The sequence below is a fragment of the Schistocerca nitens genome, chromosome 1, assembly GCF_023898315.1.
Source record: "Schistocerca nitens isolate TAMUIC-IGC-003100 chromosome 1, iqSchNite1.1, whole genome shotgun sequence".
Classification (NCBI taxonomy): Eukaryota; Metazoa; Arthropoda; class Insecta; order Orthoptera; family Acrididae; genus Schistocerca; species Schistocerca nitens.
In genome coordinates this window covers 773,129,211-773,142,353 of record NC_064614.1, presented here as the reverse complement: position 1 = coordinate 773,142,353, position 13,143 = coordinate 773,129,211, and the positions used below count along the sequence as shown (strand labels likewise).

Genomic DNA, 13,143 nt, shown 5'->3' with positions numbered 1-13,143 from the left:
TATTTCACATATGCAATTGCTTATGTCGTGCTTACATTAAGCTGTGATCTGGCAGTGTTAATCACTTAAATATGTTACCTACACAAATAGTTCACGAAACTTTATTTCTTTACTCAAATGATTATTTGGTGTTGCTTCCACTTTTAATGTGACTCAGTACAGATACTTCATCGAAATTAGCGAAGACTTCACGAGACATGTTATTGTTGTTGTGGTCTTTTTCTTTCTACTCTGTGCAAGTCTCTATCTCTGCATAACTACTGCAACTTACATCCATCTGAACCTGTTTAGTGTATTCATCTCTTTGTCCCACTTTGCAATTTTTACCTCACACATTTCGCTGCAATACTAAACTGATGATTCCTTGATGTTTCAGAATGTGTACTATCAATCGATACCTTCCTTTAGCTGTCTTTTGTATCTATGGAGTGTAAAAGACCACTAGATCTTTCGGAAAGGCTGACAGTCGAATGTAAGATTCATGTAGTTGTAGCCTAGCCTTAGCTCATTTCTGTTCATTTCTTTCCACCTTTCTCGGATGACCTTATCTAAAGCACAGTTGCAGACCGGGGGCGATGGCCTATCTATTTGTCTCACACCCGTCTTAGGTTCAAAGGCGTAAGTCGTCTCTCCTCTGAACTCTCTTTGCTGGGTAGTCGTTTTTGTCTTGTTATCTAATCAAAACTCTTCGAGAATTTGAAATAGGGGAGTTAGATCATTTAAGCTGTACGCCTTCCTTAAAAATCGGCGCGAGTCACCACGAATTTTCTGTTCCTAAGTTTCAGAAACGAACCCTGGAACCCCGTTGGTATTGCTCCAACAGTGGATCGATTGTCTATTATGCTCCATTCTGCAGTGTTTCAGTTATTACTAGACGGTGTAATTAATTTCCGTATACGTCTTACAGTAAGTGAATACGGACTACGTGGCAATAGAGATGGCGGTCCTAGCAATGTTCTGGAGTAACACAGCGGTGCTCATGAATGCTCAAACTTCGTGGAAACATCTGTAAGGACATGCGGAAGAGAAATAATGAATAAACCACTGAAAGAAACACGGTTTAATTTCGACATGAGTGAGTAGCCTTTGTAAATTGCATACCCTGTTTACATTTCAGGTTACAATTGTTGCTCAATGTGAGGTTCATTTGCCTTCACGGCAGCCTGGATAACATTTCAAAATATGGTTTGCGGTACTTTTGGAACGGTGGACCATGAAATGTTCAGATGTCATGGCACAGACTGTGCAATGCTTGAAGAGCGCACCATGCGTCCAGTATTCTCAGCCATGGCAACAGCAACTTCTTCAACAATATTCGTGGCGCAACTGGCCGTCGGCCTCTCCCAGCAGCAGTTCCCAAATCGCCAGTTATTACGAACTTCCGAATCATGTTATTCAACCCCGATGGGAAAAGAGGACCTCTCCGTATTCCTTTAAAGCATCCAACAGCTAAATACACTATTGCTGCAGTTTTGATAAAACAGATTTACGAGTGAGGCACTGCTCACCTTGTCGAGATCCATTTCGACTGTCTGCAAAATGCTCACTGATGCTTCTGTTTCGGCCTTACTTAGCCGTACCAGCACCGGCGCCCACCGGCAAACCTGCAGCGCATACTCCGAACATCATTCCTATAAAACTAGATACTCAACGGTAAATACACTCCTGGAAATGGAAATAAGAACACCGTGAATTCATTGTCCCAGGAAGGGGAAACTTTATTGACACATTCCTGGGGTCAGATACATCACATGATCACACTGACAGAACCACAGGCACATAGACACAGGCAACAGAGCATGCACAATGTCGGCACTAGTACAGTGTATATCCACCTTTCGCAGCAATGCAGGCTGCTATTCTCCCATGGAGACGATCGTAGAGATGCTGGATGTAGTCCTGTGGAACGGCTTGCCATGCCATTTCCACCTGGCGCCTCAGTTGGACCAGCGTTCGTGCTGGACGTGCAGACCGCGTGAGACGACGCTTCATCCAGTCCCAAACATGCTCAATGGGGGACAGATCCGGAGATCTTGCTGGCCAGGGTAGTTGACTTACACCTTCTAGAGCACGTTGGGTGGCACGGGATACATGCGGACGTGCATTGTCCTGTTGGAACAGCAAGTTCCCTTGCCGGTCTAGGAATGGTAGAACGATGGGTTCGATGACGGTTTGGATGTACCGTGCACTATTCAGTGTCCCCTCGACGATCACCAGTGGTGTACGGCCAGTGTAGGAGATCGCTCCCCACACCATGATGCCGGGTGTTGGCCCTGTGTGCCTCGGTCGTATGCAGTCCTGATTGTGGCGCTCACCTGCACGGCGCCAAACACGCATATGACCATCATTGGCACCAAGGCAGAAGCGACTCTCATCGCTGAAGACGACACGTCTCCATTCGTCCCTCCATTCACGCCTGTCGCGACACCACTGGAGGCGGGCTGCACGATGTTGGGTCGTGAGCGGAAGACGGCCTAACGGTGTGCGGGACCGTAGCCCAGCTTCATGGAGACGGTTGCGAATGGTCCTCGCCGATACCCCAGGAGCAACAGTGTCCCTAATTTGCTGGGAAGTGGCGGTGCGGTCCCCTACGGCACTGCGTAGGATCCTACGGTCTTGGCGTGCATCCGTGCGTCGCTGCGGTCCGGTCCCAGGTCGACGGGCACGTGCACCTTCCGCCGACCACTGGCGACAACATCGATGTACTGTGGAGACCTCACGCCCCACGTGTTGAGCAATTCGGCGGTACGTCCACCCGGCCTCCCGCATGCCCACTATACGCCCTCGCTCAAAGTCCGTCAACTGCACATACGGTTAACGTCCACGCTGTCGCGGCATGCTACCAGTGTTAAAGACTGCGATGGAGCTCCGTATGCCACGGCAAACTGGCTGACACTGACGGCGGCGGTGCACAAATGCTGCGTAGCTAGCGCCATTCGACGGCCAACACCGCGGTTCCTGGTGTGTCCGCTGTGCCGTGCGTGTGATCATTGCTTGTACAGCCCTCGCGCAGTGTCCGGAGCAAGTATGGTGGGTCTGACACACCGGTGTCAATGTGTTCTTTTTTCCATTTCCAGGAGTGTAGTTTTCCGTATACAATGGCTCAAGTACCGAAAGTTTAATTATGACCATTCCGTATTTGCTGTGGGAATACATTTTTCCCTACTGTTAGTCTGAGGGTCGTAGATCCACTTTCAAGGGGACATTTCTGCCATCATCCAAGATTGGATGATTGCTTCAGTATGGTGCCATGACCTCGAAACTAATAGCAAGAACAAAGATAAGTAAATAAAATAAAAACAGTGTAGCTCTAAGTATTCGTTAGTTTCTCTAAATATCTTAACACAAACACTGGGATGTCGAGGAAAGACGATCGATTTCTCCAAGTCGAGATTGTGCTGCGCCTCTGATGTCAACGTCGTTGACGGCGTGATAATCTCGCTCGTCTTCCTTTCCAGTACTGCAGCGATAGGTTATCGAAAGGGTCTGTCCTTACTTTTGACTGTCATGAAACGGTATCCTCATTCAGTGGTCCACAGATTACGCCTGTGTGTTTGTGCGACAGCACTATACCTCGTAGTCGCGTACTCCTGTGGTCGGTAAGATACCCCAAGCTGTCCGCAGTAGAATAAGCTCAGATCTTGATTCCGACGTGATGTATCTTCGCAACCTCCACACTCAATTGCAACAGCCGAGAGCAACGTGTCCCAAGAGCGGACACTGTGCCTTCCTTCCGGATCGTATCAGCACCTGTGTCCGTTCCGAGTCGTTGTCGCAACCCACTGACGGCGGAAGAGAAGCATGTCTGTTGCGACGATTCCATCATCTGTTCGCCACCAATATAGAATAGTTTTAACACCGTAACGTCCTGCTACAATGCTTTCATGATATTTCCGCGATGTTCCTTGAGTGATTAACATTTCCGCCAGTCAACATAACTACCAAAGAAAGCTATATTTAGTAACTATAAGAACTAGGATGACGCACTACGCTTTATCAAGGGAACGCACATTATTTGAGTGACTCCTCTGCCAGCCTTATTGCTATAAAGGACGAACCACTTAAAACAGTCCTCCAGTACCAGAAAAAATGCTTGAAATTAATGTTACTGTAGATAAATGTCCACGTAACACGGTTTTAAAACTTGTCTGTCGCGGGCCGGATGTTGTAGATCCGACAACCAACTTTCTTATTTAAGTGGAATGTTAATAGTGTGAAAACTTCTGTAACCAACGTTGTATATCTGGTAAGACAATACGGAATCATAATGCATTTAAAATAGGAGTTATTCTGCAGGTTGTACGGTGCTATGCCTCTTTCGACGTCAATTTGCGCAATCAAAATACGAGATAGCTGATCATTTAAGTACTGTCGGAAGATTTGACTGAAGAACAATGGAATCATATACAACTTTTAGTGTTCTTCTGTTATGAAAAAATATAGTTATTTTTTCTTCCGCTTTTAGATTCTCCATTCCTTGTACCTATTTTCTTTGACTCAGCACCATGCTAAAACAAATTCCCTTTTTTCTGCATCACTTCTGGTTAGTGTCCCAGACTGCAGCCAGTATTGCTTCTGCTGTCCTGTAAAAGTTGGTGATACTATTAAAAATACTGAACTACTGCATATAATCCCGTGATCATTTTCACAGAACTGTATCATCCTGCTGTCTAGATATATCTATGTTGGTCTCAAAAGAAAGAAAATCGACAGATTATGAACATGGCTGTGCTTCAGCAACTGTGCCTGCAAGAGCTTCACTGCATTAGAAATAACAGCCAAACAGTTACAAAATACAGATTTATTGAACCTTGACCATGGTTTCGATAGTTTTAAAACAGTCTTCTTCAGAATATATTTACGTAGAATCACATTATTTACGCCAATGTGGGAGTCCTTGACTCTGTCTAGTACATGTCATCAACGTAATCACATTTTAAAATACATTACATAAGAATACGTGACATTTTAAAAAAGTTTTAAGACAAAGCCCTGCAGTAGACGGCTACCACTTTTGTATAATGTGTTTTAAATGGTGGATGACATGTACTAGACAGAGTCAACGACTCCCACATTGGTTATAAATAATGATTCTCGGTACAACATGTTCTGAAGAAAACGATTTTAAAACCGTCGGAACCATGATAAATGTTTAATAAACCTGTAATTTACAACTGGTTGGGTTTTATTTATAATCCATTGAAGACCGACAGATGAAATGTTAATTTCCGGAGTACCCCAAGGAAGTATGACAGGACCGTTACTGTCCACAATGTGTATAAATCATCTAGTAGAAAGCGTCTGATGCTCTTTACGACTGTTCGCAGATTGTGCGGTTGTCTATAACAAAGTAGCAACGCCAAAAAACAGTATCGATTTGCAGAATAACCTGCAGAGGATTGATGAATGGTACTCGTTCTGGCAGTTGGCCCTGAATGTAAATAAATGTTACATATGGCGCATACATAGGAAAAGAAATCCACTACTGTACAGCTACATTATTGATGACAAACTGCCGGAAACAGTATCTGCCGTAGAATATCAAGTAGTTACTATCCAGAACGACTTTAAGTGGAATGCCCGCATAAAACAAATAACAGGAAAAGCAGATGCCAGACAGAGGTTCATAGGAAGAATCTTAAGGAAGTGTATCTCATCCACGAAGGAAGTGACTTATAAGGCGCCTGTGCGACCGATTCTTGAGTGTTGTTCATAAATATGCGATTCTTGCCTTGTAGGACTGATAGAGGATATAGAGAATATCCAACGAAGAGAACATTTCGTCAGGGATCGTTTAGTCGTCGCTAGAGCGTTACCGAAATGCCTAAAGAAACCCTATTAGCAGACGTTACCAGAGAGGCGTTATGCATCACGGAGAGAGTACTTTCCGGGAAGAATCAGACAACATATTACTTCCTCCCATATATCTCTTGCATAATGACCGAGATTAGAAAATTCGAGACATCTGAGCTAATACAGATGCTTACCGAGAATCATTCTTTCCGTGCGACATTTGCAAATGGAACAGGACAGGGGTGATCAGTTAGTGTTGCCAGATGAACCCTCCGACACATACCATTAGGTGGCTTGCGGAGTATGCTATGGATGTAGCGTCACTTACGATGCATCCGCACTTGAATCTTTTCTATGACAGAACGCTGTGATTAAAATTGCAGTCACTGGACAAGAAATCACTCGATCTACCAAGGATCGGTATGAGGATTCAACATAGGATGCCGGACAGTTAATTAACTCGGTGTTGCCACTTGGTCTTGGACATTACACCATACCAGTCAAATTAAAGGGTGGATGTCTGGGGAAAAGGGATTATTGGAGCAGAGTTAGGAACATACTGGACGATCTTTTGGGCGTATACCACATGTGTAGGTTTGGTGTTAGCCAGGTTATGAAATACAGTGTGACGGGAATAGGTAAAGGAAAATGTATTTTCTGGTTTACTCATTGTCCACCCGTCTCTTTCCCAAAGAGTAAGACTTATTTAGAAAATGGCTTACCCAACATGGCTGAGAGTGGTCAAGGCGATGGGGCAGTGGTGTACGCAGTTACTCACCGACTGAATGAGGCTGCCTCGAACTTTTTCATTCGTCCATATTCATTATTTCCTCTTGTTTCTGTTTTCACAGGCTTTGAATTTTTAAGAATGAGGCAACACACTTCGAATATTTTAATGAAGTTTTATCATTTTTCACGTGAGAAATAGTCGTTCAGTGTGATTCTTAGTTCTGTAAATCTCGCGTAGATGGAACGAAGGAAGATTCGTTCATTTTTTTTCAAGGCCATAGATTTTTAATCAAGAGATTAAATGTTAGATCTAAATGAGAGACATATTGTAAGAAAGAAAAGTCATTAGTGATTTGTTTCTTAATAACTATTTTCATTCAGCGGAGCAGGATAACAGAAATGTAGATCAGAGCAACAGATAGGAAAATAGAAACTACCTTCTGAAAAACCCATTACGTTGCACTTAGTGAAGTACGCTTGTATGACAAAATTGAAAAGTGTGACACTGGCAGGACTTTTACAAAAGCTTTAAGAGAATGATCTCCTCTTGGTCAGGGTCCAGACAACTCACCGTCTGCATTCCAGCCGCCTTCTACCTGGTAGGCGGCAGTGGCGGCTCCTAACATGAAGCCCGGAGGGAAGCAGCGTTCTGCCGCGACTGATGAAGTCGCTGCCGATGGAGCTTTCTTCGTAGCCATATTCTCACGTCACAACAATGCAGCAGTCCTGCTGCCTCCACACGCCAAACTAACTAGTCGACGGACGTATCCTGCAAGATCAAAAACGAAAAAAAGTCATGTAACCAATACGGAAGACGCAAACTGCTGAATGTGCTTGGTATAGCAGAAAACATGGAGTAGTGAAATGAAAGTGAAGAATCAAAACACTAAGATTACCAGAAAAGCAAGCTGCCGCAGAACCGAAAACAAAAATCAAACACAGTGGCCTGATAAAATTTATTGCTGTAGATGCAGCAACTGCAGGCCGCTCTTCAGTTTATTCAACAACGACACTGAGCCACTTGTTGTGTCGTAAGATTAACTTTTGTATTCCTGCGTCCCTAATGGTAGGTAACGAGACAAGTGTATGAAAGCCGTCTGCATTATCGTGTATTTACAAAGATGTTGATGGTACAGTGATTTCTTTAGGAGTAAGGATACATGAAAGTTCTTGGAACATGATTAGTGGTACAAGACGAATAGCCACATGTCACCCTCCCAGAGCAAACTCATACAAGTATTTGGATGTGGGTTGTTGATCAGCGTGGCACGAGCACTGAGAATGCTGCGTCTCTTGATTTGAATGGTACATCACAGTCCCTGTGTGAATGGCTCCAGAGTTCTCTAATAGTAAACTGCTTCACGAGGTCGTCGCCGATGAATGACGGCGCATCAGTGCAACCCTCGACAAGCATATTTTGATAACTTTGAAAAATCTGCACCAACACGAAGTTCACCTATATACATCGTTGTTCTGTTTATAAAAGAAGAACCCCCACAAGTAGATTCTCAAATTCGCAACTCCAGTGGATACACACTGAGGTGAAAAAAGACGTGAGATACCTCCTAATATCGTGTCTGAAATTCTTTTTCCCTGCGTAGTGCAACAACTCGTCGTGGCATCGACTCAAAAAATTGTGGGAAGTCATGCTTCCTCTGTAGCCGTCCATAATTGAGAAAGTGTTGTCGGCGCAGGATTCTGTACACTAACTGACCTCCCGATTATGTCTCATAGATGTTCCATGGGATTCATGTCGGGCGATCTGCGTGGCGAAATCATTCGCTCAAATTGTCCAGAATGTCCTTCAAATCAGTCGCAAACAATTGTAGCCCGTTGATATGGCGCATTGTCATCCATAATCATTCAATCGTTGTTTGGTAACATGAAGTCTGCGAATGGCTGCAAATTGTCTCCAAGTAGCAGAACATAACCATTTCCAACCAAAGAATGGTTCAGTTGGACCAGAGGAACCAGTCCATTCCATGCAAACACAGTCCACACCATTATGAAGCCGCTACCAACTTGCGCAGTGCCCTGTTGACAACTTTGGCCCATGGCTTCGTGGACTCTTACCAAGTGAAATCGGTACTGATCTGGCCAAAGCACGCTTTTCCAGTTGTCTATGGTCCAATCGATATGGCCACGCGCTGAGAAAAGGCAGTGCAGACGATGTCGTGCTGTTAGCAGTGGTACTTGCGTCGGTCATCTACTTCCATAACCCGATAACGCCAAATTTCGCAGCACTGTCCTAGCGGATACGTTCCCACATTGATTTCTGCGGTTATTTCACGCAGTGTTGCTTGTCTGTCATCATTGACAACTCTACGCAAACACAGCTGCTCTCGATCGTTAAGTAAAGGCCGTCCGCGACTGCGTTGTCCGTGGTGAGAGGTAATGCCCATTAAATCCGGTGTTCTCGCCACACTCTTGACACAGTGGACCTTGGAATACTGAATTCCCTAACAATTTCCTACGTGGAATGTTCCATACGTCCAGCTCCAACTACCATTCCACGTTCAAAGAATTCCCGTCGTGTGGCCATAATAATGTCGGACACCTTTTCACATACATCACCTGAGTACAAATGACAGCTCCACCAAAGCGCTGCCCTTTTATACCTTGTGTACGCGATACTGCCGCCTTCTGGATTCATGAAGATGGCTACCCCATGAATTTTGTCTCCTCAGTGTACTTACCTCGATGGTTATCCTAGTTTACGCCTCAACAGCTTAATATTACACTATCGACAATTTTAAATTTATAGAATAATAAACAAAATTTTTTGGATGGTGTTTGTTTATCATCATTCAGCACAAAATGTTGTGTTGGCTACTGTAGGAGTCAGCAGCGACAGAAACAAGGAAGGAGAGAAGTTGCGATGGGCAGTGCCAGGAATCCAAAATCATCCACACAAAACACTTTCTAATTGATTGAAAACTTTATTTCTCAAAGTAAAAGAAATTTAACTTCTTGTGGTTCCTGTGCTTCCTACATACAAGTACTTTACTCTCTATTACTACGCCGGCCACGGTGGCCGTGCGGTTCTAGGCGCTGCAGTCGGGAACCGCGGGACTGATACGGTCGCAGGTTCGAATCCTGCCTCGGGCATGGATGTGTGTGATGTCCTTAGGTTAGTTAGGTTTAAGTAGTTCTAAGTTGTAGGTAACTGATGACCTAAGATGTTAAGTCCCATAGTGCTCAGAGCCATTTGAACCATTTTTTCTATTACTACTCGCAAAACGCAAACAAAGTAGCGTCTTCCTGTTACTCAGTACTGGTGCTCTCGAAATCTGCAACCGAACTGCGCCGATCAGCGATGGGTGTCTGGTTAAATTAGCATCGACAGGGGGCGCTGACGTCTCTCTTGCTGGAGCTGTGGCGCTGCCCGCTCTTTCCAGTGGCGCGTGGGCCATCGCCTTCTTGATGCCGTTTCGATGCGGTGTGCTCGTCAGTGTGCAGTAGATGTTTTAGGACTGTACATAAAATATGAAAAAAAATATTCCTGACCTTCAATATGGTTCAAAATGGTTCAAATGGCTCTGAGCACTATGGGACTTAACTGCTGAGGCCATCAGTCCCCTAGAACTTAGAACTACTTAAACCTAACTAACCTAAGGACATCACACACATCCATGCCCGAGGCAGGATTCGAACCTGCGACCGTAGCGGTCGCGTGGTTCCAGACTGTAGCGCCTAGAACCGCTCAGCCACTCCGGCCGGCTTCAATATGGTGTCCTCAGTGTTGCCATCATACTATTTTTTAGATTTGAATCATGTGAAAATGTTGCTCCCATAACTGTGCTAGAAAATGTCCTAACTCGCTGAAAACTGTTCTGAACTGTTCACAACTGCTCACCTTCAGCTTAGGTGCCTTCATTTAAATATGGCGGCTTGCGACAGCATTCTAATGGCATGTACCATACCCTGCGTGTGAATTATGATGTGTCTTATGAATCAAATGATCATTTTCATAATTATGAATGACGCTAAAGACTAATATTCAGTATGAGTTAATGGATCAAAACACTATTCAGGGATCCTCGCAGATTGGCCCCTATGTTTACAAGCACATCATTTTTATAATAGAAAGTGACCCAGGTAGACACAGCATTAAAAAAGTGAAAAATAAGTACAAAAATGAGAATCACTACAAGACCAAAATAATATACACACCACCCGTCCTAAAAGTACCGAGACTAATTTTTTGTTCTGGCATACAAGCGCACAAGCGACGTCAGCGCAGTACGAGCGGTGGCAGCTTGAAGCAGCAAGTGTAAACAGTCGTGAGTGTTCCGCCAGTCAGTTGTGAGCAGGCAGTGTTAAGAGTTGGACGTGCGGTCGTAGCATGTCAACGTTGTTGTGTCACAAATCACAAGAGAGCGACGTCTCTAAATCAGCTGTTCAAGATACGCTCCAAAATGTTTCGAACAATGGAAAAGCTTGCGCAAAGTTTGCCCCGGACGCCTTGATTCCCGAACAAAAAATACGAAGCGTGGGCTACTGCAGCCATGTGACTGAAAAAAAAATTATTTCCTGGAAAATCATCACGGACGACGAGATGACGTTATAAATACCAACCTACCAAATAGTTACATAGTGGAGAAATTCGCAGGTGGCGTAAACGCTTTGACGACATAACCGACATTCAAGCCAAAGTGAGGCGCGAGCTGGACAACATCCCAGCGAAGGACTTTTCTGACAGTTTGACATGACTGTGCAGTTATATGAACGTTATGGGCGTTGTCCTAAAGCAAGGGAAGCTATGTGTAGCACTTACAGCATTGAAAACACAATCTTAACTTTTCTCTACTTTTTATTAATCTAGTCACGACACTTTTAACTTTCAATCGTAGATTACCAATTTCTGCTTGGATTTTCATCACAGTTTTAATTAGTTAATTAATTTAAATTGAAACAATTTCTTCTGGATGATAAAATTACCTATATTTAGATATTTCAGGCTTGTACATGGACTGTGATAACTTCAACGTTTTCCGGACAAAGCGTCGAAAAGTAGGTCGAGCAGTGCACTCATACCAGGCTTTGCACGTTAGCTCATAAAATCTATCCTCCACAAAACCTATTATGTGGTAGCGGATAAGAATGGTTCTGAAATGCAATAAATGTTAGCACCGCTTGGGATAATTTCTAAAAAACAAACCAAGTAAGAAGACATGGATAACACGAAAAAAAGATGATACTGAACAGTAAATAAAAGTAAATGAATCAATATTGAAAGAACAGGATGATTTCAAGCAGTTTTACATAGTAACCGAAAGAGCCTGTTCTGTTTCATCAGAATGTAATTTTACTACACGAAATTTAGGTTATAATAAACAAAGAGCCTTCCTGCTGCAGCAGTAGCTTAGGAATAGATCGAGTGCTCGCAAACTATCTTAGGTTTATGAAAAAAGTGGGGAATTCAGGAGAATTATATGATAAAAAATGAGCCGTTTAGTTGCTCACAATGTGCGGCGCATCCACTACGAGATTGTGAAGTTACGGACGTCGCAACTAGTTCATCTATTCAGGTATGTATACGAGGCTCTTCGGGCAACAGCTCAGCGAGTTGCGAGAACAAGTAAAATTGCCTTTTCGAACTCGACAATGAAGTTTGTGTGCATAGTGTTTGAGCCCATGCGAGCACGAAAGCTTTCAGCAGCTGTCGTGGGCGGGCGTTAGAATATCAGCACGGACGGAATCTTTCTTGCATTTATGGGAATGAGAATTAATTCCATGATTGAGAAGAATGCTTACATGTTCACGGTCCAAGGTAGACACAGGGCTGTTGTGACCAGCAGTTTATTTATATGTTATGGCATGCAGAAATATGAGAACGTTTATTAAGAAGAAAGACATGAAATATGAATTGTCGTACATTCTAATCCTGCTGATGAAAGTCACCTTTACGATATACACAACATTAGGTACGGGAAATTTACAGTCTGAAAAGGAGCAGTATGAATGTAAGCCAAAGGAGCCTAGAGGCTTACAAGGTGAAGATGATTGCCGATATGTCCGCTCAGTAACATCGCAGTTGACAGCAGAAAGAATTATAACCTACAATGGAGATACAGCAACTGCGACGCTGTCGCACTGTGTACTAGCGGTGTGTAGCTGTTATCCTAAATTGTCAAGTCAATGAGCTTTTTACTTGTTGCTGTATGAACGATGTCCAACGAGAACCTCAATCCAAAAAATGGTTCAAATGGCTCTGAGCACTATGGGACTCAACTGCTGAGGTCATTAGTCCCCTAGAACTTAGAACTAGTTAAACCTAACTAACCTAAGGACATCACACACATCCATGCCCGAGGCAGGATTCGAACCTGCGATCGTGGCGGTCTTGCGGTTCCAGACTGCAGCGCCTTTAACCGCACGGCCACTTCGGCCGGCTAACCTCAATCCAGGGATAAACTCTGTCGCGAGAATCAACTACTGCCCACAGCTGAGAAAAGTGGGTGCGACATTAGTCTGGTAGCGAGTGGGGTGTTCATTGTGACTTGCGCTAGGCTGAAGAGTTCGCACTGTTTTAAAAATACACTCCAAGATGGAAAAAAAGAGACGATCCATGAAGCAGTTATCCGAATGAACGGAAATCAGCAGATGTGATATAAATGT

The 13,143-nt window shown here is 43.9% G+C and overlaps 1 protein-coding gene across 2 annotated transcripts in view; it reads right to left on the bottom strand.

Annotated features, from left to right (window-relative positions):
- LOC126237070 (myrosinase 1-like) overlaps positions 1-13,143 on the bottom strand; it is a 227,900-nt gene that overhangs the window by 157,120 nt on the left and 57,637 nt on the right. Inside the window, exon 2 of one of the 2 annotated variants that reach the window (XM_049946869.1) lies at positions 7,094-7,291. In XM_049946869.1, the coding sequence (XP_049802826.1) occupies positions 7,094-7,220 (127 nt within the window). In that variant the 5' untranslated portion in view covers positions 7,221-7,291. Of the gene's footprint in view, positions 1-3,496; positions 3,626-7,093; positions 7,292-13,143 lie in introns of those variants that run through there. The other variant, XM_049946876.1, reaches the window with a different exon arrangement.